Source organism: Hesperophylax consimilis, chromosome 4 (genome assembly GCF_061612785.1).
Source record: "Hesperophylax consimilis isolate HC1 chromosome 4, BYU_Hcon_1.0, whole genome shotgun sequence".
NCBI classification, from domain to species: domain Eukaryota; kingdom Metazoa; phylum Arthropoda; class Insecta; order Trichoptera; family Limnephilidae; genus Hesperophylax; species Hesperophylax consimilis.
This window is the reverse complement of record NC_142839.1, coordinates 32,792,010-32,819,533: the sequence shown is the minus strand read 5'-3', so window position 1 is coordinate 32,819,533 and position 27,524 is coordinate 32,792,010. Positions and strand designations below refer to the sequence as shown.

At 35.5% G+C, this 27,524-nt stretch overlaps 4 protein-coding genes across 4 annotated transcripts; 2 read left to right on the top strand and 2 right to left on the bottom strand.

The window, feature by feature from the left end:
* Positions 1-1,108: 1,108 nt before the first annotated feature.
* Positions 1,109-8,277, bottom strand: l(2)37Cd (general transcription factor IIIC subunit l(2)37Cd). Its single transcript, XM_089631422.1, has 8 exons — positions 8,076-8,277; positions 7,724-7,940; positions 7,289-7,409; positions 5,653-5,911; positions 3,073-3,283; positions 2,636-2,838; positions 2,045-2,221; positions 1,109-1,359 (listed from the first exon to the last, which is right to left on the bottom strand). The coding sequence occupies exons 1-8, from the start codon at positions 8,187-8,189 to the stop codon at positions 1,147-1,149; spliced, it is 1,515 nt and encodes a 504-aa protein (XP_089487548.1). The 5' UTR covers positions 8,190-8,277; the 3' UTR covers positions 1,109-1,146.
* Positions 8,278-8,523: 246 nt separating this feature from the next.
* Positions 8,524-20,438, top strand: LOC149424580 (nuclear pore complex protein Nup93-1-like). The gene is made up of 16 exons (XM_089631420.1): positions 8,524-8,658; positions 8,873-9,051; positions 9,131-9,311; positions 9,605-9,904; positions 10,372-10,514; positions 11,085-11,318; positions 12,302-12,443; positions 14,029-14,203; positions 15,231-15,336; positions 15,427-15,512; positions 15,839-15,965; positions 16,118-16,283; positions 17,107-17,187; positions 17,502-17,732; positions 18,394-18,585; positions 20,204-20,438. Exons 2-16 carry the CDS (start codon positions 8,882-8,884, stop codon positions 20,321-20,323), a joined length of 2,454 nt encoding a protein of 817 aa, XP_089487546.1. The 5' UTR covers positions 8,524-8,658; positions 8,873-8,881; the 3' UTR covers positions 20,324-20,438.
* LOC149424579 (ADP-ribosylation factor-like protein 2-binding protein) lies at positions 20,385-24,558 on the bottom strand. Its single transcript, XM_089631421.1, has 4 exons — positions 24,345-24,558; positions 24,074-24,252; positions 22,769-22,865; positions 20,385-20,507 (listed from the first exon to the last, which is right to left on the bottom strand). The coding sequence occupies exons 1-4, from the start codon at positions 24,477-24,479 to the stop codon at positions 20,445-20,447; spliced, it is 474 nt and encodes a 157-aa protein (XP_089487547.1). The 5' UTR covers positions 24,480-24,558; the 3' UTR covers positions 20,385-20,444.
* A 172-nt stretch (positions 24,559-24,730) lies between these two features.
* Positions 24,731-27,484, top strand: LOC149424578 (secretion-regulating guanine nucleotide exchange factor). Its single transcript, XM_089631418.1, has 3 exons — positions 24,731-24,915; positions 25,128-26,001; positions 27,262-27,484. Exons 1-3 carry the CDS (start codon positions 24,898-24,900, stop codon positions 27,474-27,476), a joined length of 1,107 nt encoding a protein of 368 aa, XP_089487544.1. The 5' UTR covers positions 24,731-24,897; the 3' UTR covers positions 27,477-27,484.
* The last annotated feature ends 40 nt before the right edge of the window (positions 27,485-27,524 follow it).

The following is a 27,524-nucleotide window of genomic DNA, read 5'->3' as shown; positions in this document are numbered from 1 at the left end:
CTCTTTCATACACACTAAATAATAATAGCTAAAAATGAGACGAATGGTGCCATGCCATTTCGTTGTGATCGTAAAAGCGCGCTAATGTAGGTACGTACGTATATTATTCAACGAAACTCGAATAAAATATTGCCAGGTGGGTTTTCAAACTTTGACAAAGGATAAAACAGTGGTGACATGTGGTGAAAATATGTACAATAAATTTTTTATTAAAAAAAATGTTACCGGACAGCAAAGTGCCATAACATTTTTTACTCCAAATGTGCTAAGGAATAGCTGGTTAAAGTTTGTCGGGTACGTGCCGATACACCCTGTATACAAAATAGAATTAACATTGTGCAATGTTTTTTTCAGTAACCATGCTATATCGACTTTGGATGATAGCTCCACCACGTTTATTTCATCGTCAGGGCATTTAACCAGCCTTAAATGGCCTGACGGGGTATCTTTGTGACCCCTCATTGTAACGCAAATTTTACATTCTATCGTGGCATGTAGGTTTAATGCAATCAGCCGATCGCGATCGGTGAATCTGGCAGCGAGCCTTTGTGAGAAATATTATAAAAACACTAATTTCAGTTCTCTGTATGTTAGCCCCGCGTGAATTTTGGATCAATAAACTCAGATTTGTTTTGAATTTAAGTGTAATTTTCAAAATTGAAACTGATTGTGCGAAGAATACAGACAAGCGATAAAATAGGTAGGTACCTAGTAAAAATATTATATTATACAGGGTGGGGAAAAAGTAATCACCCTATGTTCTTTTGCTGTAATTTTTTTTTTTATGATAAACTTTGGTACTGCTTCTTATTCCGCGTTCTTGAGGAGTTAACCGATTCATGTCTTGTCGATTTGTATTCTGCGTTTGTTTACTTCACAAATGTCAAAGCCGAATTGACATTTGACGCCATTTGCAAAAGTTATAGCGTTTTCCAATAGGGTGATTACTTTTGCCCCACCTGTAGATATAATATAATATTTTTAATACATTTTCAAAATTGGAACTGATTTATCAAGATTCCAGACTATCCTATGATACTTCATGGGTCTGCGCCAGTTATGCAAATGCAAAAGGGAAACAAGAGGAACATAATAATAAAAACAATAATAATTTAAAAATGTATTTTATTTTGTTATCTGATAATGTCAATCATTCTTTTTTAAATCTGGTAAAATTATCTCCGTCTCATTTTCTTGGAACACATTGTCATCATCATCATCATCATCGTATTCAAATTCTGAAAGTTCTCCCTCGGGATCTCCCTCGGGATCATCCTCGTTCTGGGCATCCTCCAGATTGGTGCTCTTCTCCTCCTCCACAGACTTATCATCACTCATAGCGTCAGAGGTGGAGGCCAACTACAGAAACCAAATTCATAAATAACTTTGAAACTATGTATTAGCTTCTACAATGAACTCATTTGCTCCGGAAATAAATGGAAGAGACAATGCAGTGAAAATCAGGTTTATCTAGGCATGGGAAAAATTTCCTTTTTTACTTGCTTAATTTTTTTATGTTTTAGGACGGGTTATTTTGCAGAATTTTAACAATTCAGCATAATGTTCACATGCTCACGCTCTGTCAGTTTATCTTTTCAGTGCCCCGGGTGTAGTGGGTACACTGCTGTAGTAAATAAAAACGTAGCGTCTACCTTGAGAGTCCCAAAGAAGGCACTGTGTTTTTAGTTATCGCAGCAATATAGCCCTTTCGGACCTGGCTGATACGATCGTGAAGGTTCGTTTAAAAAAAGATACCTTTTTAGCGGTATTCTGGCCCATTATGACCGTGCAGGCTCATACCTAAACCGTACTTGCCTGTTTTTAAATTTGTCATAATGTTGGGTCAACAACGCAGCAAACTTCTGCCTCGTAAGTTATTTATAAATACCAATATATAAATTATTTAAGTGATTCACTGTGAAATTATTGTAGTCAACATGTTAATTAATGGGCTTATTGTGTTTTTTTTGGGGCAGGAGTACTTCTGTTTGGTCAGGTACATTGATAAAATTTATTATAAAATAAATTTTGGCTATATGCATACCTGATTCTGCATGATGTCTCTTGCAAGTTGAGAAATGTGCGCATTCATGATCTCCCGACACTGGTCTTGGAAGCCGGCAGGCAGCCAACCACGCCGATCATGGCACAGTGCGCCCGGTAACACCTCACCTAGTCTCGCCAGCATACCCTCAATCTCCGGTATCTTCAGATGGCAATACTGGAACAATACAAAAAACAATACAATTCTCATTCTTCTTCTTCGTATGGCAGAGGATAGTTGGTGGAGGTCATAGTGGAATGTGGAGGTTATTCAGCATGGTGCGTCCAGGAAACTGGTATAGTGGACATTCTTCAACGATATGTTCTGTAGTTTGTATGTTTCACATAGCCGATAATTTTACACGAGTAGTGCCATAAAAATATGTTTTTTGGTCCCTTAAAAATAAAAATAATAAAATGGCGAAATTTTATCCACGAGATTTTCCCACAAGAGAAGCTTTTACGGTCCTTTGGAAAAATTAAATTAAAATTATGTATTGTAAGAGTTTTTTGATTGATATAAGTGATTTGATAGGATATAATATGCAATGTATATCTTAATATTCCCACAATAATTGTTTATACCTATTACCTGATAAAACATTTGCCTCCGGGATGGCAAAACGCCAGTCCTAAACAAGTAGGAGACTTCCTGCACATTTTCTGCAGGTTTCGGTTCCTCTTCCAATTTTTCATTCTTCACGAGAAATATTTTGCTCATATGATTCTTGTTTCTTTCTTTCAAGAAATGGAAATTGTCCTGGCGATTTCCTTTTACCAAAGTCTTTAGACCAGCTGAAAAAACATAATAATATGTATAATATAGACTTAAAAGCAGAAACCAGTATGGGCAGCAGCCTCCTCGCCCAGTCTCACCAGCATGCCCTCGATCTAGTATTAATCTAATATATTTTATTATTAGCTATTGTTACTTTTTTGTTCCAAGTGTGATAGTTTAGCTATATTTATTGTTGTCACTTACATCTATGCTCTGGTGTTACAATAAAATAAATCGATGAAATAAAATACCTGTATTCCTAACCCTATAATCCATGCACTGATATATTCTGCTTTGGGGGTCTTTCCTCGGGTCGTAGCCAAACCTGACCCAAAGTCCTCTCCAAGGGCCATTCAAGTAATAGTAAGCCACACATGGCAGGAGGGTTTTCAGTTGCAAGTCGGTGAACTTTTTTGTACAATAGAGCTCATTTTTAGACCAGATTGGTTTGTTACTGAAATGCTGAAATATCAAAAATATATATTTATAATTATTTAATGAGCAATCAGCAAATGTTTTCTAGGATTGGATGCAAAAGGTATGTGCAAATTGATGCAATATATATTACACACATTTATTAACAAAAAATACAGTATTCTAAATCAATCCTTATTAACCTTCCCATTACCAACAGGGGTAACCAAAATCTTTGTAATTACTATCCTCTGCGTATGATTAAATAGTAAATTTATTGTAAATTTATCTCAGTGACCCTTCACGGTAACAAAAGTTTTTTTGTATCTTAACATGTTGAAGGTCAAAAATATATTTATTTTAAATTACAGAAGAAAATCATCCCTTTACTACCATCCCTTGGCTTCATACGAGTGTGAGTTTGTTTTAGAAAAAATCCTGACAAAAATAAATATGTTTTTGGGAATAGAACCGGTGCCGATGGAATGTGCGGTAGCTGCTTATGTTGGGTACCTATACGCGCCTACTTAATGTGGTATCAAAATGAAAACATGGTGTCGGAACACAGGATATATCAAGTAGGTGTAGGTGTAGTAATTAAGTTGAAATGAAATATTACTTCAATAATATGTACACATTTAGAAGTAAGCAGATACAATAACGGGACGGTCACAGAAATCGATTCCAAAATATATTATTTATTTATTTATTTATTTAGACGCCGTAAAAGGCTTTTACAATATACATGATTTATGTTTACAGTGGTTCACAGGAGCGAAACAGTATTATGTTAAACAGAATAATTACTGAGAAATTATGTTGAAAATTAAACAAGAATAACATCTGGTATACATAGGTACAATAGCATTTTTATTTTCAATCCGTACAGTAGTTTAGTATTGAGGTTATTGTTACCTTCAATATTGAATTTGGTTGAATTTGCTGAGAACTAAGAGTTAGCTCTATTGAATCAGGGCGGTCAGTAAGACATCTCATAACAATTTTGGGAAAAATTATAGTTTTGATTAAGTATATAAAATTATTAGATAACACTCTTCTGTCTGATATCTGATGTAAGTGCATAGTTTAGGTTCTGTGATAACTTATGAATAGAATGGTATTATGCCTAATAACATTGATAATTACGACAGAGGTATGTTATTATAGCCTTCTTATAACTATATTCCGTGCAGTTGAACACATCTACTACTTCTGAGAAAGCATTGCCAACTGCATGCAATCTAGGTATAAGCGAGTTTCTAAATGACTCAGTCCTGATATTGTTATTGAAATTAAAAAGAATTTTGGATCGAGTGGTTCTAGTGGGTATATGGAAGGTAATTAGGCTTAATATATCAGGGCTGTCTATAATACCATTGACAATTTTAAAAATAAAAGTCAAATCGGAAATAAGTCTTCTATCTGAGAGTTTAAGTAAGTTTAATTCTTTCATGAAGTGATTGTAATTTATTGATTCTATAGGTAGACCGAGTTTATAGTTAATGTATCTTAGGAATTTATGCTGAATTTTTTCAATAGAGTCGGAGTGGATTTTAAAGTAAGGACACCAAATAGGAGAATTATATTCGATTTGACTTCGAACAAGTGAGGAATATAAGATTTTTAGTGTTGAAATATTTTTAAAGTCTCTGCCATTTCGGAGAATGAAGCCGAGCATTTTTAATCCTTTATTGGTGACTGTTTCTACATGTGAAAGAAAGTTAAATTTTGAATCGAAAATAATGCCGAGATCGTTAATTTCACTTACAGAGGCGAGAGAAACATTATTAATTTGGTATTGATAGTTAAGGGGTTGTGTTGTTCTGAAAAATCTTATAATGTGGCATTTACTAATATTGAGATAAAGTTTGTTAGTTTTGCACCAATCTTGAAGTTTATTTAAATTTAATTGAATTTGAATACAGTCATTTATTGTTTTTATAATTTTAAATAGTTTAAGGTCATCGGCAAAAAGTAGCACTTCAACATTTTTATCAAATACAGTAACAATATCGTTTATGAAAAGGAGAAACAGTATTGGGCCTAAATGTGACCCTTGGGGTACACCGCTAGTAGCTATGAATTATATATATATATTAGTAATTCACTGGTTAGTGTCGTTAAACTGTAATTTATTCCTATTTTACCAAATTGTGCTTGGCTTTAGAAATTACCCTGATAATTTCCAACTGATTAAAATTGATTAACTACACGGTGATGCCTTATGTTGTAAAAACATATTTTCTAAGAAATATTCTCACATGGTTTGAATATCGAGTTAAAAAATAAGAAATACATCTAAGAAACTATGAAACTAGCTTTCACAGAGAAAAACTTTGTCCCTCATATCGCACACATATATTACTGTATTTGTACGTAAAATAAAATATTTAACATAAATTGAAAACTTCACTCACATCTTTAAGTATTTGTAGAAGTTTGCAATTGGCAAATAATGAATCGATGGCCAGTTTGTTTGGTTCGGATGGAGTGGGGTCGGTATGGTTGAAGTTAACGTAAGTAGTGTGTCTGGTGCGTGCCTTTCTGTATCTAGTAATGATGTTCTTCAGATCACCCTCTTTTTCCTTCTCTAAGATCGTGTAATTATACGCATAATTCTGAGGTGTGCTCATCCGGGAAAATACCGGTGGGACAAAGAAGTATGGCACCGGAGCGCTGGAAACAGAATTATAAAATCAGTTAAATATTATTGTTCCAAATACACACAGTACTGTCTCACTAATCCGCCACACCAAAAACCAGGCAAGTGTTCAATTAGTGAAAGCGGCGGATTGAAGTGCACACATACAATAAATGCAAAAAATTTAAAAAGCTGTACAGTAAAAACAAACAAACAACGCTACCAATTTTTCCTAAAATTAAAATATTTTGTTGAAGAACAAGTTAATACTAATAAATCTAAACAAAACATGAAACAGAACAAAACACAGAAAAAAAAAATAGCGGTCATGGTTCATGTTTGGTTTAGATTTATCAGCATTATCTTGCTCGTCAATAATATATAACATTGATGTGTATTACCTTCGAATGTTAAAGAAAAAGATGTTCTTAAATTTTTGTTTTTGCTTGCGAGAAAACTCCATTTGGTAATCTTTTTGAAACAAAAAACAGGGCCGATCGAAACGAACAGAAACACAAGGGACAGATGCTAGAATACGAAAAGAACTAACTAAAATGTTCTAAAACAACAATAATAAACCCCGGTGACTGGTAAAATGGTCAGATCTACAAAGCGAGACAGTGGTATAGAAACTGAATGTATAAGAGTAAGATAACCCAACCCATCAGTGTACAAATTTTGGCACTCAAGTCTAGGCACGCGGCGGGCTACTGATTGACATATACGTCTCCGGCGAAATATAGAGCTGGATTTTGTGCTTTCAACTAGTAAACTAAAAATAATAAATTTTGTGTTTTCAACTAAAAATAACGGCAGATTATAATAGTTGTCCGATAATCGAGCAGCGAATTACTGAGAAAATACTTAAATACTGTACAAACAAAAACAAAGTTCCTAATTGACTGATTCCCCTCAATCTCATTAGTTGGATAAGAGGAGTGGGAGCAGTAATCTTTATTTCAGCAGAACACAGGGGCAGAGATTAATCATCTTACCGAACTTTGTAAGTTTTATGTGGTTGGTTCATTAACGTGCCATGGCATTGACGTTTTATTTACTGTTATAAAAATAGCCAACTTTATCACAAAGAGCTTACTTCGGGTTATCCAGTCATAGCATTGAAAGCATATAAATATTCCATTTTTGTGTATTTGTAAACTTCATCAAGACAGCATTCTTATTGTATCAAGGACAGAGCCGGTCCTGTGCAGGCGCAATTGGAGCAGTCTGCTCAGGGCGCTGACTTGCTAAGGAGCCAAGACGCTGATAATAACATAACACCTTGAGCACTCCTGAGGTTTTTACTAGCACCAGGCGATGGTTGGCTTAGTGTGGACTCTGAACAAGGGAACCATTCAAGCGCCCTTAATACACCTAAATACGAAATACATTGTAGGTTAAATGGTTCTTACTTCATCCATTCCAGATCAGGCATCCCGGTTGGCACCAGCTCGTCAAGGATGCACCTCAATCCCGCAGTTGGATTTGCATCATCTTTGGGTGCCAAGGGTAAATATTGGAAATCAGCGAGCACTAAACATAAGTATGTTATAAAAAGTTTAATTTAACCAATTCAGTAAGGTGGTAATAATATCAGCAACTAATACCTAATAATATCAGCAATTAATACGTAATAATATCAGCAATTAATACCTAATAATATCAGCAACTAATACCTAATAATATCAGCAATTAATACCTAATATCAGCAACTAATATATAATAATTATTATTATTTATATCTTGCTACTTAGCAATCCCAGTGAGTTTTAAAACTCAACTTTAACGATTTCAAGAATACTTTAAAAAATGTACGAAAGAATGTAAAAAGGGTATAAAACACTCACCATCAAAAGAATAACCTAGTTTAACAACACCTACAACTTCGGTGGCAATAATAGTAGGACCTTCACTAGAACTCGAAGCAGCATTCTGTTTCTTCTTCTTTACACGGATCTTAAGCAGTATACCCGGGGTGAAATTACTTGTGCTAGTGACCACCTTGCAAAAAGCATCTTTCGGTCGGAACCTCAACTCCATACGACGCACCCCAGAAGAATATACCTTAAATTGGAAGTAGTATTCATATGATTTGCAGTACATGGGTAGTACCGCTAAAATTTATAATAATATGAAAAATTTATTTACTAAAACTTCAACTCCTTCTCTAATGTTCTTGAAAATATAATATATTTTTACCTTTGAAATTGCTTTCATGCCTCCTAAAGTTTCAATAGCTTTATCCGGGTTATTTACAACTCCGGGATATTGAATGGAAATTAAATTATGAGAGTAATTCTGTCTGTCAACCATTTTAAAGACAAATTATGTTACTAATTATGAATGGAAATATACTATTATATATTATTCGATTAGAAATAATACAGCGTGCGGAAATCTGTCAATCTGACATTAGAAAATTTTGATGTTTATCTATGGTTAAGAAGACAAAAAATATTTTAAAACTCAAGTAGGTACTAACCAAACTCTATTGGCTGCTGGCACGTAGTACAAAAGACTATAGGATATCAGAACTTTTAGCGTAATGTTGTGGAAATAGAATGCACATTTTAACTTTTTGACAAGGGCGATGTTTTTCATAGAGAAAACATTTTGTGTTTTAAACGAACGAACTTATCCCGATTATTCTTAACTGAATAATTTCTTCATGATTTCTTGGTTATGTTTGGCTATGTTCTTGTGACACAAAAAGGCGGCTTATTTTCAATTAGAAATACCATCGGCCCGTTACCATTAAGTCCCATTAGAATAAGATAATTTGGTTAGTAAGATTTTTTGTTATACATATTATAAACCTGTACTTAATATTTTGTATGATTGACTTATAAAACATCACTAAACATTATTTAGCGGGAAGCTTCATTTATAGGCTAGTAATTTCCGCTTCTTATTTATAATACTTTTAAACCTCTTGCAAATTTTAGTATTCTGATTGTTATGAAGTGATGAATTTTATTTTATTTTGTTCCCATCAGATTGTAAACATGGGTGACTCCGACTTCAGTTCACTCCTACATGCCGCAGAACAGTTGGCTACCGATGTTGAAGGCAACGAAGAGTTACCAAGGGTTGAAAGGTCCCTTGGCCAGGTTCTGGAAGCTTCCCAGGAGTTATATTCAAGAGTAACACAGACAGGAGCTCATGATATTCAAGCGTAATAAGAATATCTTTAAAACCGTTTTATGTAAACACCGATGTGTTGATCTTTTATTATTTTGACACCTTTTTTTCAGGCATCTTTTACTTGGGTCCAAAGGAATAGACCTTCCCCAAATATCTCAAAAACTGGAGACATTGAGTTCTCGCAGGACATTTGAACCATTACATCCGATTGGCGATTCTGACATTGAAAGTTTCTTACGGAATGAGAGAGAGAATGGAATTTTATCTCTCGCTGATGAAGTCAACAAATCTGTGAGTATCCGTTTGCACTGATAGTATGGAGATCAGTGATTTTATCTCCTGTGGTTGACATTATGGTAAATTAATCACTATAAAAAAACTAAACTTCTCCTGCTTACTCTTTACTTTCATCCTTGCTGTCTATTAGATAAACTGTGTTTCAAATTCCATACTACTTTTTAAATATTCTAATTTTTCCGTGCAAAAGAAATCCAATACCCATTTCCCTCTTATTTTCGCTTGCATTATTTATATTGGTCTATTAATGGTACCAAATCTTTAATAATAACAACTTTATCTTTCAGTCGCTCCAGGCAATTGAGGAACAGAAATGGGAGCACAAGGTTTCCGAATGGAACAAAGAGAAGATCAAGCTCATGAACGCCATGATTGGGCCATCGCAGAACTGGCTGGACCTGAAAAAGGCCCCCGAGTCACCAGCGCTGATGGACACCTCGAGCAGGATGGTGCACTCCATGCTGGACGACCAGGAGATGGCCTACGCCAAGCAGGTCAACCAGCACAACAAGATAGTCCTGCAAGGGGCCATGAGACCCTCGCTCGTTCAGAAGTTCTCTCAAGTTGCCGAGGACTTCAATGATCCGGTTAGTTTGGTTTATTTTGTAACAAAATTGCAAAAAAATGTTGTGTGAATTCACAAAATTATTAGTTTGAAGGGATTTACAGTCAAATTGAATATTGCTTATTTCCGCTCTGTCTACCATACTTCTTTCACTATAAAGCAGTAAATATGTTCATGAAAAACTCTTAATTTACAATGTCAACATAATATCATCTCTATTTCAAATATCCATTTTACTGGCAAATAATAAGATACCATTTTAAATAAAATAAAATATAATAAAATATCCATTTTACTGGCAAATAATAATACATCATATTGTTTGCTACAATTTATTCAAGAAGATATAATAATGTTGAAACTAACAGTCATTTTAGTCACATTACTGAATGCCAGCAACCTGAACTCATTACTTTTTGCAACTTCTTGGTCTTTTGATTAGATTTTTATAAGTATGTATTATAATTTTTTTTTTCTTTAATTTTGCAGAAAGTTCAAGAAATGTGGAGTATAATCAAAACAATGTCCAGCATTCCTCCGTTGATTCGTAATGAGGACCCCACCAAGTCCAGGGCTTCTCCGGCTGTCCAGAAGGCACTCATAGCTCAAGGAAGGAATTATTTACAGCAGAGGTATTTTGAATTAATAAAAACATAATATGAACCATGTACCGCTATCAAATTGATTGACCTTTATGCGGGAAATACACGGACTGTTACAAGCACTCGATATTGATAGCTTTAGGCACCTAACTAGATGCATAGTTGTCATAGAAAAAACATTACAAAACAACACTGCAGTCCGTGTATTTTGAATGTTGCTCACAACTGTCGGCTGAACACCATGAGGCTAACCGCTAGTGTTGCCAAAGTTGAGAGAATAATGTGGCTAGTGAATGAAACAATTATTTACAGTAGGTTCTTGCCACACTATTTTTCTAAAGTCCGTCAAAATTAATAATCAACAACACAGCAGCCCAATAAAAGCCTTCTGCAAGACCAAAGGGCACAAATCCACAGTATGGTGTTGTTGATAGTTATTATGCTTGAAGATTTTAAAATATCCCAGGAGAAAACTACCTCAAACGCCCTGGACTACCTGTACCCAGGCTATCAAGCCAAATGTCAACTTTTTTATAAAATTGTGTCTTCATGTACATTATCAATTACGATTCACTTGATTTTCATGTGTCCCCCTCTCAGATACAAGGCCTACATGCGCAGCATTGTGATGGACAACCTGCAGTTGGCGGAGCGGGGTGGCGTGCCTGGCACCTTCCCGCTGGTACGGGGCTTCGTGGGGCTCCGCTTGCAAGGCCAGGGCTTGCTGGGCCTCACCGACGGCCAGGTGGACGGCAGGCCCGTGTGGCCCATGGTCTACTACTGCCTACGGGCTGGAGACTTGGAGGCGGCACTGCACTGCGCAAAGCATGCGGGGTATGTAGAATGCAATCTATAACAAAACAGGACATTGAAGAAAAGTGAAGAACGTAATCTTACCTATTCTTTTATCCGGTTACCATTGAACACAATCTATAATATACCTAACCTAGCCTTGCCTAGTTGAACCTGTTATTTTATCTGTTTTGCCACTTTTCTGATTTATCCAGTTTCAGTTGGAAGGAAAAATTTTATTTGAAGGGGACATTTTTATGAGGCTGAAGAGAGTAATGTAGAACAATAAATATGTTAGTGATTTCAAGATAATTATTATTAACTAGCAGTTCTATCTTGAATCGCTCCGCGTTTTTTTTGCAGCTAGGCCCTGCGGGCGGCACTTCATTGGGCTTCGCCCAGTTTAAGTGATACCAACAACAGTTAACCTAACCTATCATTTTATTATACATATAAGTACAAGTCAGATTAGAGATTTGTTGGCTTATTTTACAATCAAAGAAGCGTTTCTAGCTTCCGATTGTGTTTCATGTTTTTTATTGGGTTGGCAGTGCCTACACTTCCTACAAACAAACGCGTATTATGCACAAGCTTCATATCAGTGCTCTGTCAAAATGGTGCGGAATTATTATTTACATAAATAATATTAAATATCAATATTTTTATAAATCGTAACTGCAAAGAGTTGTTGTTTATTGTCATTAAGTTGAATCAAATGTTTGTTTTATTTTTAAATGCGTATTAAAACGGTAGTTTGAATAGATGAAATTGTACGTATTTGTTATGGATTATTTCAAATGAAATTATTCGCTATTATGCCGCCAGAGGTGCGCTCTGTAGGCCAATAGGGAAACTCTCCAGCGGCCGGTAAAGGAGGGATTGACATTTTCAAGGAACGAATGCGTGAAATTTTGCGCCAACGCTATGTGGAATTCACCCAAAACATAAGATTTGAATTCGACCAATCAAAGGGCCGGAACCGTCCAGACGTTGGCGTAATAATTATTATTAATTTTTTATTTCAGACCAGGATTTGAAGACTTCATAGAAGTTCTGGAAGAACTCATCAAGAAGCCTGGCTGCCCCCTAAATAACAAACTGCAAACGTCCATCAACTTCCAGTACAGTAGGAACATCAGAAATACAACAGACCCCTACAAAAAAGCTGTGAGTACTGATCACATTTTCATATCCACATATCCAAGGTGCTTCATTGATTCATTTTCCCTACTGGGAGTTTCTAACCTCTTTATTTTACAGTACGTCAAGTAAGATAAAAAGGAGGGCGCAGCGATTGTTTAAATAGTAACACCAAGATTGGCACCACAAAGAAAAATATTGTAACTTTAAAAAAAGGTTACCTTGGTCCAGGTGAATATTTTTCACATCAACGTCAAAAGGTGTTCAGAAATTCCAGAAAATAGATCATTTGACATCATATTGCAAGGAAATTTAATATTCAAAGTTGTTGTAATTTTTACGGTTAGTGAGATAATTGAATGGAAAGTTTTTTTTTTTTATTATATGTATCAAATAAGCCACTTATCTTCTAATATATAAAGGAGAGTGTCTGTGGAGGGCAGCCGGATTTAAAGTGTATGGAAATTTACATTTTATTCTGATGTTGATGAAATTTGACACACTTGACCTTCAAAACAAGAGGAAGGTCACTGTCCAAATGAAATTTTGATGAACTATGCGTGAAGCCCATAGTTTTTAAAAAAGCGCCGGGAATTGAGTTAGTTAGACATATTAAATGAAAGTAATTAAAACAAAACTATTTCAGCGGAGAAACACGCAAGTCAGTAGTTATGAACTTTAGTCGTGAGTCATTACAAATATGTCTTAGATGTAAGTCACTAGTTATTTTGAATCCTAGTTGTAAGCCATCTGTATTTATTATTTAATAAATATATTTTTACAGCCCCCTTGAAGTGATTTTTCATGAAAACGGCGCCAAATATTATTATAAGCTCTACAAAAGGCTAGATATAAAAAAATTTATGCTTTTTTCCTGTCCAATATCATACTATCAAATTCAAGCATAACCTCACATTTTTAATCATTATAACAGGGCTTCCCAAACTTTTTTCAACTGTGACGCCCCTGGGAAGTTGCCATATTTTTGCGACCCTTCCCCCCCCCTCCCCCGGTGACTAAAAATCTAAACCCCCCGCCGCTCATTTGTACCAAGCGTAGTATTTTGAAGCCCCCCCCCTGAACGGGTCACGTAATATGGGGTACGTTACCCAATAACAATTTGTCAGAAAAACTCCAAATAGTATCTAAATTTTTTATTAGAAAATAAAGAACACAACATAAACACAAAAATGGAAGCAAACAAAAAAGATAAAAAAGCAATTTTTTTCTTTGGTATTAATGAGAAGGATGTGCTTGCTTTTCTGAGCATAGTTTCTCAAAACGAGGTTGAAGTTTCGAAATCGCCACTCTCGTCTCTGCCTCTTAATAACTCTTATTCTTAATTACTGCAATTGTAGAGAAACCTGTCTCACACAAGTATGATGTCGCAAACGGTAATAAAACCCACGCTGCAGTGCTGATGGAACGATATTCTCGCTATAAAGATTGCCTCACGACGCCCCTGGGATGATCCCGGGGCGTCACGACTCACAGTTAGGGAAGCCCTGCATTATAACATCACAAAAAATTTTAGTTCCATTTTAAGAAAATTCTACGCTTTCTCTGCGGATTGTGCCTTATATTTTGCCATAATTTTTATTTGCTTCATCAGGTGTACTGTATTTTGGGATGCTGCGATGTCAGTGATGAGCACTTGGAGGTGGCCAAGACAGCTGATGACTATCTGTGGCTTAAACTAAGCCTCATCAAGGAAGATTCCAATTCCTCGGCTGATTCAGAAATATTCACATTCTCCGATTTGCAAAAATTAATACTCGAGGAATATGGTAAGATTATATAAGTATTGCTAGGGTTAGAATTTTCTGTAGGGGACAATATTATAGGTCGCGCAATTAGAATTGACTCAAACGACACCTTAGGATTGTGTGTATCAGGGTATATTATGTTTTTTTCTTCCTGTTGAATGTCCTTGCCAAAGGTCACCGAGAAATAACCCTTTGTCTTTTTTATGCCTGCATGTTGTTTTAAGCGAGAAAGTACTCTTTACTGAGTATTTTTTAAAAATATTTTACGTTAGCTCCACACAGGAGGCCCTGGCGAAAATAATTTCCCTCGAGGCCTATGTCATCTTTGGTGATGCTGTGTCAGTGGACAGACTCATCTGCCGCTAAGAACCAGACAAACCTCACCCCATGAACCCGTGCACCATGGGCGGCTGAAACATGAGGTCAATAGGACAATGACCCCTAAAATTATAAGACTGCAATAATTGTAGTTTATATTTATTAAATATTACAGGATAACTCTGTATTCCTAATTCATCGATTAATTAATATTCCTATTCCATTAATTACTACTCATACGAAGTTGCGAAGCGACATGTTTATTAATGAAAATTATAAATAATGTTTAACAATTGATGAGATACCTACAAATCTATTGGCATATCAATTAACGAATAGTAACAAATATATATTTTTTAAATGAACTTCCGCTTCTGGACCTCTTGAGCCGCCCACCGGGCACCGCTGCTAAGTCACGAAACGTAGTGAACCACTTGAGGTATTGGTTATCCAATAAATGGCTCCCAATTATATTCACAATTAAAAATGAACTATTTGTAATTTTACTGAAATTTTGTTTTATGAACAAGTTTTAAATGTGCTGTACGCAAGCAATCAATCTGGGTAAGTACTGTGTTCGGGTCAACTCTGGCTGCGATACCTATAAATTTAGTAGGGGACAATAATTTATTACTAATCAACACCCTGATTGAACTTTGAAAGGCATATCCGTTACAGTTATTCGTGAAGGAATTATAAACTTATGTATTTCTTCCTTTCTCTGTTCCAGGTGAAGCTCACTACAGGGCATATGAACAGCCCCTGGTGTACTTCCAAGTATTAGCTCTCACTGGTCAGTTTGAGCCCGCTATTGAATTCCTCTCCCGCATTCCAAGGTTAATAGAACAGTTTCAACTTATTTATTCAATGTTAATTATATACTGACCTAATGAATGCTTTGCTTAAAAGTACTTTATTTTTTGCAGATATCAAATACACGCCGTTCACATGGCCATTGCTTTGAATGAATTATACCTTCTGGGTGGACCACGAACTGTGCAAGCGCCTCTAAGTAAGAAACTAATATGTACATTAATCCACATTATTTTCTTACAATTATTAACAAATTACAATACTTCCTCCATCATAATCAGAGTACTAGATTCTTTCACCAAGATCAAGATCACTATTCATTGCGTTAATTGGCTTTTGGCATGTTTGATGACCAGATCAGAATAGCCAGGTACTTCCCAACCTTCCTCTTCCCTCCCCACTACTTACAGCCTTACAACATACCCCAATTGGGAATACAATAGTTCCACAGGCTCCGATTAATCCGGAGAAGACGGGACTTGATATTATAATTTTAAAAACATTGTAAAACTTTTTTATTTCCAGTTTCTGTGGACATTGAAGACCCCGCACCTCTCCGCCGACTTAATTTAACCCGTCTGATTTTACTTTATGTTAGAAAATTCGAAGTCACAGACCCCTCTGAGGCGTTACAGTATTTCTACTTCCTAAGGTTAGTAATAATATGTACATTTTAGTTACACTCTAATTATATTACACATTGTGTGCCTATTTTCTATTTGATTTGATAAACATCTAGTTTATACAAATTTAATATCCCACTCTTTCACTTTTGAATTGAAGTTATTATTTTTTGTTTTTTAGGAATTTGAAGGATTCAAATGGAAGAAACATGTTCATGGTGTGTGTTGGAGACATGGCCCTGGAGTGTAGGAATTATGACATCATATTTGGACGCATTGACCCCATCACAGGAGTCCGTACCCGGGGACTTGTGGACCAATTTAATTCCTCGATCACCGACAGCAAGGTATTTTACACATAATCCTTAATCAAGGGCGTAGCTACAGCATTCACATGGGGGACCTCTAATTACCATAACTTATTATTTACACCACATTAATTAAGGAGAATGTTATCTACTATTCCGTTTTTTCCTTCACAATACTAAGGCTGATGGGTTTGAACCCCCTAAACCACCCCTTTTACACGCCCTTGTACTTAATAATAATTGTTGGATAATTTGTATAGCTCTGTTTTTGTGTAAAATCACTTCTAGTGTACACAAAGTTATACCCGATATCAATTTTTCTGAATTCTACAGAAAAAAGTCAGTAAAGTAAAAAGTTTTGTAGATATGTATGTAGAGTGTATGTAGGGTGCAACAATGAACATAAAAAAGGTTTTTTTTGTTTTTGTAAGTAGTTAATATTTATGTATGTTTTAATATTTTTATTTTTATTTTATAAATATTAAAAAATTACAATTTTGGTGACTCTCAACTGCCATACTAGGCTCATGCCCGTATTATGTTAGTTCTACATGATTTATGTAAGAATAACAATATTAAAACGTAACAGAAAAGAAAATTGTTATGGTAAAACAAAAGTTTAAAAAATTCATATTATAGAAACCAATAGAAATAAATGAGTCAAAACTTTTTTTTTTTTAATAGTGTTAGGAACTCATGTATTCTTTAAAGAGGGCCCGTCCCCTTTCAAATAGTCAGTGTTGAACATGGATAGTAAAAAGGTATACATATAGAATTAATTGACTTTATATCGGTGTTTAAAGCACTGTATATTTTAGGAGCGATGAACCAGATTTAATAGATTTATATTTTATGTTTTCAGGTTATAGCTGCAAATGTGGCAGAAGATCTAGTGAAGAAGGGTCTCTTCGAAGATGCCATTAACATGTTTGATTTAGCCGGAGTAAGTAAATTGGCTGTTTTTTTTTAAATAAAAAAAAAATTGACTGAAATGTTACAGATAATTATTGTCAGCTCATAATAATGATATCAAAGTTCACATTTTTCATTAAATTGTTTTTTTGCGGTCCTCCTTAGATCAAATGCAATAGTACTTAAAAAATATGGTAATACATGTTATAATGTCCAATCAATTTTCAGCTTTATGCGAAGGTCTATGCAATCTTTGATATTTTAGCCCTGGAAGAATTGATATTGAAAAGTAGATACGTATTGTAAAATTGCACCTTTTTAAGAATCTGTACGTAATGTTTGCAGAATGTGGAGCGTGTGTTTGAGTTGTGCTGCACCCTGTTGAGCCAGATAGTGAGCGAGCCCATGCGGCCTGGCTCCCTGAGGGAGAGACTGGCACAGACCTGCCAGGACCTCAAGGAGAGGCACGCCAACACGCCCCTGCCCAACCACATACAGCTCACCTTCAACACCCTCACGCAGCTCCTCAACTTCTTTGATCAATATCACGCTAATAATTACGTCGGGGCAATGGAGGTTAGTTTTTATATTGTAATATATCTGTAGTTGGCAACCTTTTCAAAAGGTTAAAAGGTTTTTCCTGACGGCAAGAATAATGCGAGGATATTACAAATGACTTTTTTTACTACCGCACTTCAGGTAAGATTTGGATTTGCTAAATTTGGAACTAACCATATGTCTTTATAGACAGATTAAATGGGTAGTTTTAGTTTTACTGATATATTAAACAGTAGACCTCTCTTCATAAATAGTATGTTAATAATTTTCTCTTATTTAATAAATCAAAACCAAAATTTCCGCTGAAATCATAAGATCTGTTTCTCAATGATGATTCTTTTTTCATGCAGGTAGGTTCCAAAAAATTGAAAAATAATATGATTAAGAAGTAAAAATAAACACGACTTCACATTTGAAAAAATAATCTTTACTGAAAACCATAGTCAAAGTTGGGTTTGCTTGAATAATAAAGCAGATGCTTCAGATTTTCGAAAATAGAAACATAATGCACAAATAAATTGATTGAGTTAAAACTGGACTGTGTGCTCAGCCAATAAATTTTTTCAAAGAGTCAATGTCCAAACGACACTAAGGTATGGCCCCTATTATGATTACTGATTAGCTTACTTAAGTTAACAATCAAAGAGCCAGCATAATCAGCTTATCTTCATCTATTCAGACTCTGACTGCGTGCAAGCTGGTGCCGCTGCGCTCGGAAGAAGAGCAGGAGCGCGTGTCGGCCTTCCGCCGCCTCAGCGGGGAGGTCTGCCGCGCCGTGCCCGACCTGCTGCTCGCCACCGTCACCATCCTCTACAGCCGTTACCAGGCACTGCGCTGCAACGACCACATGGCGCAGGAGGGGAAAGACAAGGTAGACTTAAGATTAAGATAAATTTATAATTTTGCTATTGGATACACGAGAAAGCAAACAAGGTGAAGAGATGCAATGGTTCATTTCTAGGGTCAATGTAAGTAAATGTAACATATTGAGTCGAGTAATGCAATTCTTTTTGTATACATACTTGCACAGGACAGTATCTTGTATGGTTTTGTCTTAACCGAAATTGGCTACATTAACAAGGAGGAGATTGTATTATCTGTTGATATTTAGCTAAGATAGTTAGGACGGATTGTTTCACAGAATTTGAGCAATTCATCAAATTTCAAAGTTAAAACTAAAGTTCTGTGAAAGTTCTATACAAGTTATGTTATTATTTCATCAGATGCCGTTTGTTTCACAGTACTTGGATAATAACGAAACGGTGCAGTAGCTAAGGGTAAACCTAACATACGTTATAATCTATGCGTACATAGGTGGCGTTAATTTAATTACTTTTTTAAACACGCTTTTTGCAAGTAATGCTTTAAAATATTAGAACGAATTATTTATTTGCTCCTGTACATACGCAGTATGAATATGAAAAAGAACAATTTGTTTTGTCCGTATAAAAACTCAATTCTTTCAAGAGAGGCATACAAATACAATATTGGATTGAATCACTATGAACGTGTAGATTATAATGTAGGTACATTGCGTTCAACCTTAATGTTTAAATTCACATGTATCATGGTGAAAAATTAAGTATGTACGCATTGTTTCCTAGAATTTCAACAATTAATCAAATTTCAAGGTTAATTTAAAGTTCTGTGAAAGTTCAATGCAAGTTCTGTTATTATTTCAGTTCTGTGATGTAACTGGCCCATAATGATACAATAACAGAACTTGCATTGGACTTTCACAGAACTTGAACATTAACGTTGAAATATGATTAATTATTCAAATTCTATGAAATAACCCATCCTAAGTGATTAAATCAACACTGCTGCTATTTAATATTTTTTATCAGATGTTACATATTTATAGAAAATATTATTGATGTGATTTCCTGCCATTACTTTTTGAAACTTGCTTTTAAACTTACATTAATTACTCTTTAACTCTCCAATGCTGAAATTTGAAAATTTTTAACTCTCTATTTATATTAATTACCCCGCCACACGTTGCCGTGGCTCAGTCTGTCTGTGCAGATGGAGAAACAATAGCGCGTGTTGCTTTTACGTCCAACGGATGGCCCTGTTTTTCAAAAAAAGCATGTTTGTCCAATAGATTGCGCTGTTTTTCAAAAAGCATGTTTGTCCAACAGATGGTGCTGTTTTTCAAAAGATGCATGTTTTTACCTGTCACAGGTGACAACTATATAATCTTGGTATATAAAAGCACCTGCTTATTCCAATGCAAAGTTGTGCCAAAATTTCAAAGCAATCGGTGACGAACTTTTGGAGATTTATGATTTTTTACAAACAAACATTTTTATTTTTGTACCCTTTTTGACTAGACAAACTCAAGAGGGATTGGATCTTCCCAATACTTTAAGATCAAATTCCAGTATCCAGATACTGGAATCATTGAAGCTGATGAATCCTGAAGGTATCATCCTGCGTTTACCCTTATCTGCAACACGTGACTAATCTAACGATTCTCCTTCCAGCAAGTGGAGTTCCTCCGAGACCAGGCCGAGGCGCTCACAAGCTTCGCCGGGAACATCCCGTACCGAATGCCCGGAGACACCTACAGCCAGCTCACCCAGATGCAGATCCTCATGCACTAAATTTACATTGCTAAGCTGATTTTTTTTTAAATTACTTTGTATTAAAATTATAGTGACACTTTATTTTGTACAATTCATTCTAGGATATGAAAACATATTTTTTACAAAATTCACAGTTGTTTTATTTGGACAGACTTGTTATGAAAATGTCAGAGCTGAAGTCGGCTGTCGATCCCTCCTTCATCTGAAACCATTATCGGAATATATCATAAATACTTTACAATAATAATATTGTTTTCATTTTTAAAAAATCTTTAAGCTAATGCCCTAAAAAAGTTACCATTAAACTTTTTTCCTTTTATTAATTATTTGTGCAAAAGGCATTCAGAGTTCCAGTTTTTCACAAATATCCATGCAAATAAATTAGCATATTAGATGGTTTCACACCCAGTAGTAGTAATCTCATACTCAAATCAAAACTGTTACATATCGTCGCATTAATTCGTAGACTGCGTAACTCCAAATTTTTCGAAAATACGTTTTTAATGCCATCTGGTGTTAAAATTAGACCCGCATCGACTAGTAAAACTCGAAAATTAAAAAAAAAATTTACCTTTTAGATAAACACAAATTAGGAAACTGCGTAAAATTATGGTGCCATTTTTACTCGCGAATACTTCGTAACTCCTTAATTCAGTATTGGCCGGTGAGCCGTGCACGCTTGTTGTGTTTTTGACTGAGGAAATTTATTTACGGTGTAATAGTTTTACCGTGAAATTAACTGAGATAAGTTGATTAATCAATTTTGAACATTTTATAACCTTAATTTTAATTGTGAAGTCACGAATAGTGTTTTGTATCTGTAGTCTAAACTGACGTCTTCTGCACCGTGTGATGCTCTGCCGTAGCTCTCTTGTTTTATGTGCCTCTGCGGTTTCTTAAATACCTAATAGGTCCTTGTTCTGTGATTATCTCTTCTTCAAGGTCACCATCTCTTTGCAAGTGGATCTCCTCCTGATGCATATCCGGATCCGGTTCTTCACTGTCCTCTTCAAACAAACCCAAAATATCCATGAGAACTACTTTGGGCGGGCCTCTTTCCCGAAACACTTCTTCCAAATGTCTGATAATCGAAGCTGCATTATCTGACTCGATTTCCCGCCACACGGCAAATCTACTTGGACCGCAATCGATAAATGTGAGTAAACATTTCCTACCGAAATGAGTAACATCAACTGCCAAGCGACTCCAGGTTGTCACAACATTAAGATTACCCGCTTCATGGGATGATGGTGGAGGGTCAATTGTCCTGCATTGTACGCAGGAACGCACGCATCTATCGACGTCCTTTCTTCTCGCCTCGGGATCGACCAGCCGGGCAAGATGAAGCGTTCACTTTACTCCAAAGTGATGCTGAGCATGAAGAGTTTCTACGCTTAAAGCACATGTTTGCTCACCAGTTCCACTTTCAAGTCTCTCCCACCTATCTTCACACTCTGAGGAGTCTCTTTCACAACGTTTCCTGTCATGGCTACTCTTTGCTCGGGTCTTGCAAACCCTAGTAAGTACATCAGTTTTATTTCTACAGGACAACAAGGGTGATCGACAAGGTCAGATCAAATTCTTCTACAATCTCCTTCATCAACTCCAAGCGTCACTTAACGATCATCTCTGACACGACTACTCCCGGTCAGTGTAGATCTCACCCAGCACAAAACCGTCGCCGAATCTGTAATGATGAGTTTGAAGATTTCACTTGAGAGTCAGATTTAATCCCTTAAGGAAGGAAAAGTACCAGCATTTACAAGACTTAAAACAGACATTAGAAAAGGATTACCACTCCTTTAACGATAACCTTCCGCATCATTAAAATGCATCTAAATAGACTGCCTCGACATACACATACATTGTTGTGTTTTATTTTGTAAATGTAAAATTCCTATCTCCCAAATTTTCCGCAAGTTTGTTCATAAAACTGTTCGCAGAAAAGTATGTATCTTTTGTAAAATGCGTATCTCCATTCTCGGTTTTTACGTAAACTTCCTAACTCCGATTTGAAATAGAAAGCCTTAACTTACAAAAGTTTAATGATTGAAAATAAATTTCCAAATATATTATATGTTCGAAACATAAATAAAAAGAATAAGCCGTCTTTCATTTTTTTTCACTACGAGGTTTTTTGTGCCTCCTGTAAAATTTTACATTTGGGAGTTACGCATTCTACGAATTAATGCGACGATATAGAGATTGATTTTTTTAGTGCGAGGTTATTATGATTAAACTAGCTGAAGTCCCCGGCTTTGCCCGAGTTTTACGCAGAGTTTTTCGAAATCAGATGTAGACAGTAATTATCCTCTTTCTGAACGTCAAGTGTGCAAAATTTCATCAATCTCTAAATAAAACTAGATTTGTATAAAAAAAAAAAAAAAACAACCCACAGACACTCATCTTTATATATAAGAAGACAGATTATTCTCAATTGCATTTAGGAACTAAGCTACTTACATTTCTGTAATCCAGCATCATTTCTTTGAACATTACAAAGTCCGACATGGAGAGTAGAATTTCATACACCTCTCCCTCCATTTCCACTTTTTTTATCCTAAAATCAATTCAATGAGTATAATTTCTGAACAGTTTCTAGTCTAGAGCAAGGGTCTCAAAACAAGGGCCCGCCATAGTTTATTTTAATTTGAAAATTTACTAACGACCAATCAAGAAATAAACTGACATAATACTGAAGTTGAAAATTTTAACTATAACTAATAAGATTTATCCTAAAAACTTACAATAAGTCATGGACCTAAAAAACCCTGGACTGAGCAATTCGAGAACAATTTGAAGCCCCGGGGTGATGGGGAAGATGTATGGAAAATACCAAAACCTAATTAAATTTTTTAATGACGTATCCATTCTTTGTCGCATCAAATACTCCCAAAAATCATAAACCTTTATAACTACATAAAAATAGTTCATTATTCACAATGCACACAAATCAGTTCAATACAAGATGGCTGCCAGCCATTTTCCCCTCACTCTAGATTTGGCTTCAATGCCATTCATACAAAATCGCACTAATGCTCTATCCGGGATTTCTTAGTTCCGTGCAATAAATGTCATACAAAGGTAATTCACATAATGAAATTAAACATTATAATTATGAAATAAGATTAATGGAGCTGTAACCATAAATCAACTTCTGTAGATTGATAACTCGACCCTCTTTCCATAAGTTGGTTTGGTCAAGATTTTAACCTTAGATCATAAATAAACTACTCACATTGTACTATCCACCAATGAAAAACTCTGAAAGTTAATTCCATAGGCTTTCAGAATGTTTCATTGGTGGATATAGTATAATCATATGACGTCACAATATTTCGGTTCCAATTTTCGATCGGAGTTATTGATCGGCTATAACTTTTTACTGAGAGAATTTCAGTAGGTACAATTTTTCTACATAACTAAGTGTGGGCCCTTGGGCCCCTTGGGACTTAGTGAAGGAGTCAGTATGGCCCGTAGACTAAAAATTTGGAGGCCTCTGCTTTATTTAGATGAAGCTTGTAAAAAATAGGGTATTTGTTTAGAGCAGGAGAACCAAAGAATAAGCCTATGTTGCGAGTAACATCTGGAGAAATTGATTTCAGATTGTCAGATTCCTTTTATAGTAATTAAGGTAAATCGGAAGGTTTTATTTAAAAATATTTCATATAATCCTTGTCCAGCGATTCCGAATATTTACCATTGATTTAAATTAAGCTAACTACATTTCAAATGCAGCATTGTGGGTGATTAAATAATTGTACTTACTGAAGTTCAGAAAGGAAGTTATCCATTTTGAACCCTTTCATCCTGCTAGTTAAGAAATTATCTATAAATTTTTCAACAGTGAGGGTGTATTCGTTGAAGATATCCGTATACACAAATTTATTTTCTTCATTGTTTTCAAACTCAAACCAATGTTTCTCCATGAATGATGAAATCATATCCTATAATAATAATGGAGATGTTGTGTTATATTATAGATTAAGGCAATGAAGTTGCAATATTGAAATAAGGTAAGATAATCTGAGACACTTACAATAAATTCTTCATTTAGCAACATGTCTTCAATGTGTCCAATTGTTTCATCGAATGTACTCTCTTCACGTTTACCTGAATATTCAGTTGTCGATATATCCAAGTTGAAAAAATCATCTGACAAGTATTTCTCCATGACTTAAACTTTAGATAGCATTTATTGAGGTAAAATATTTTGTATTATAATACTTAAAATTTAGACATTTCTAGACCGACAGAAACGCAAACAAAAGCGCAATGTTTTATTTTTATTGTCTCCATGGTAACAGATACGTGACGGTATTTTGAAATTACCGCGTATTTCGAAAAATCTAGGCAAGAACTGTTTGTTTGCGTTTTTTAGCCATAGAATATTTTGACATTTGTTACTCATCTGTCAAAATTACCTAACCTAGAAGCTAGCTGTCAGTGTCATTGGAATTCAATATTATTATTCGATAACATTTTTTTTCTTCATAATATTGTCTCCATTTTTAACATTGTTGATTTGAATTATAAGTTGCTGTTATATAATCATTTTATAAGATAGATTTGAAATATCCAAACTTTTTATTATGAATGTTTTATCATGGGTAAGAATTCAAAAAACAATTATTACATTTTATTTTATGTTCCATCTCTTTTCCTGGATTGAATCGGTATGAACGTATAAAATCGTGGGTTTCTGAAAACCAAAAGACTAGGAAAATCTTTGTGTTACATAATATACAAGTCATGTAAATAATTACAAGTCTGTAAAATGTCCATAACTCGATAATAACTTAAATTTATTTTTTGGTTCAAGGGTGCAAACTCCCATGGCCAACTAGGACAAGGAACAGTGTCTGAACAATGTACGACTCCGCAGCCAGTTATACAAACATGGACCGGTGAAGTTAAAGAAATATCAGGAGGTGGAGGACATTCCCTGCTTATCAATGAAAACGGCTGGATATTTGCCTGTGGTTGGAATCACCAGCGGCAATTAGGTTTTGTGGACAAGAGCATAGAAAACAACCACTGTCACACTTTCACCAGGAACTGGGACCTTAGTGGATTAACTTTCATTAAAATCTGCACTGGTTGGGATTCCAGCGCTGCCATTACAGAAAAAAATGTGCTTTATTTATGGGGATCAAATGCGTATGGTCAACTCGGTCTCCCGAGGGAACATTTTCCCAACGCTTTAAAACCCATACAGCTGGAACTCAAGGGCAAGACAATAAGCATGGGAATGCGGCACACCATCTTGGTCGATATAAACGGATGTGTCTGGTCCACAGGCTGCGGGAAGCGTGGTCAGCTTGGTTTGGGAGATTCCATTCTCAATTCTGATACATTTAAAAAGATACCTGGCCTCGTAAATATTGAAAATGCTGTATGCGGCCAGCACCATACCTTAGCTTGGTCCAAAACCGATAATATTATGTATGCGTGGGGTGACAATAGTCACGGACAGCTTGGCTGTAATAAGAATGTATTTGACCAAGTATTTTTCCCAATAAAGGTAGCCGTTTTATCAAACTGTCTTGGGGACATTTCAAGTATATATTCTGGGTGGACCCATAGTGCTGTTCTCCTGAATAATGGGAAAACTATCTATTGGGGGAGAAACAATTACGGACAACTGGCATGTGATTATAATCCAGAACAATCACATAATGCGCCAAATATTAAAGGTTGGTAAAAGTTTTAAACCATTCAAACAAGTATCCATCACACAGGGCTGGGTTGAACATCCAATATTTTCATTAGCAAAAGAAAGAAACTAATTTAGTCACTAAAAGAATCATGTCAAACAAAATTCATAAGTAATAAATTATTACAAATACTACTACATAACTAATAATGTTGTGATGCTTGTAATATACATACCCCCTAGAGCAATCTTGGGAGATATTTCTTGCAGATGTCAAATCAAACACCCGTAGAGTGCTTTTGGGAGATATTTCTCCCAGCCTGATAATCTTTGAGGTAGCGATGCATTTTAGGTAGTGTTTTTACGCCAATCCATTGTTATCTTTTTGATTTAGTATGACTGATAAGTGAACCAAGAGTCAGCTGACGCACCCACAGTGGGTATGTGAGTGAGAGGTCGCGAAAGTTGTAAAAAAATAAAATGTAATAGTAAACTGGCTGAAACTTTTTTTTATAAACAGTTGACATCATTTGGAGTTGAAAATATATTATGGAGGAGGAATATGTGTCAGCTGCTCGCATGAACTTGTAAAAATACACGTAAAATAAAGTAGTAGTATGCTGTAAATTTAAGGGTGGGTTGTTTCAAAATTTTTTAACAATTAATCAAATTTCAGTTGATTTTCAAGTTCTATTATTAAATCATAATTGGTCAGTTGTTTAAAAGACCTGAAATAATAACAGAACTTGAATAGAACCTTCACAGAACTTGAAAATCAATTTTTTGCGCATGCTAGCCTGCTCAGTCAGTCCGCTTGTGACTGCTTGTCTGTTCGCCCATCGTCGTCACGTTTCAGTGTGGTGCCTGGCAGCATTATATAGCGCAGAGGTTCCCTTATCTTATCTGTAGCACTTCGTCGAGCCGGATCTGGCCCGCCGGCCGCCAATTGCCGCTCTAAGGGTGAAAAAATCTTCCTGTGGAACTGCATATTTATAGCACTCCCAGTCAGAGATTTTTTGTTGCATAGGGTAGTAGGGAAACAAGAATGAAGCAAAAGTTTCGGAAGTATCTTCACTTTAAAAAGCACCGCAGTAATCCTGAAATGCTTTCTTAAATGCTGTTCAATTACCTACACCAGTAGAAATAAAATCAGATTTTTCAATGTACAGCAATGCTATCCGAAAGCATGAAATCACAACCAAATGTTTGTCTGTCTTGGAAAATGACCACTAACTATATTATTTTTAAGCAATTAAAATTATTGATAATATAATCAATACATAATGCTTTTTATTTACAGATCTGGCTGTCCAAAGGTTGAGTTTAGGATCGGAGCACAGTGTGTGCCTGTTAGCTGATGGGACAGTTTGGGCATGGGGCTGGAACGAACACGCCAACACTGGAACGGGAGGAACCTCCGATAAAGTCAAAGAACCGCAAAGAGTTAAAGTCAACAATAATAGTATTGTGAACATTTTCTCAGGAGCAGGTCACAATTTCATTGTACACAGATAGCATTTTAATAAATGAGACAGTGAGAAATCTTTTCAACATTTTTTTTTA

Excerpts from the sequence above, each read along its gene's own strand:
- LOC149424578 (XM_089631418.1), top strand. Across the intron at positions 26,002-27,261 it reads TAATGCGCCAAATATTAAAG|ATCTGGCTGTCCAAAGGTTG; the intron begins GTTGGTAAAAGT and ends TTTTATTTACAG.
- LOC149424579 (XM_089631421.1), bottom strand. The coding sequence starts at position 24,479 with ATGGAGAAATACTTGTCAGATGATTTTTTCAACTTGGATATATCGACA. Across the intron at positions 24,253-24,344 it reads TGCTAAATGAAGAATTTATT|GATATGATTTCATCATTCAT; the intron begins GTAAGTGTCTCA and ends TTATTATTATAG. Across the intron at positions 22,866-24,073 it reads AACTTCCTTTCTGAACTTCA|GATAAAAAAAGTGGAAATGG; the intron begins GTAAGTACAATT and ends AATTGATTTTAG.
- LOC149424580 (XM_089631420.1), top strand. The coding sequence starts at position 8,882 with ATGGGTGACTCCGACTTCAGTTCACTCCTACATGCCGCAGAACAGTTG. Across the intron at positions 10,515-11,084 it reads AGGAATTATTTACAGCAGAG|ATACAAGGCCTACATGCGCA; the intron begins GTATTTTGAATT and ends TCCCCCTCTCAG. Across the intron at positions 16,284-17,106 it reads CCTCGATCACCGACAGCAAG|GTTATAGCTGCAAATGTGGC; the intron begins GTATTTTACACA and ends TTATGTTTTCAG.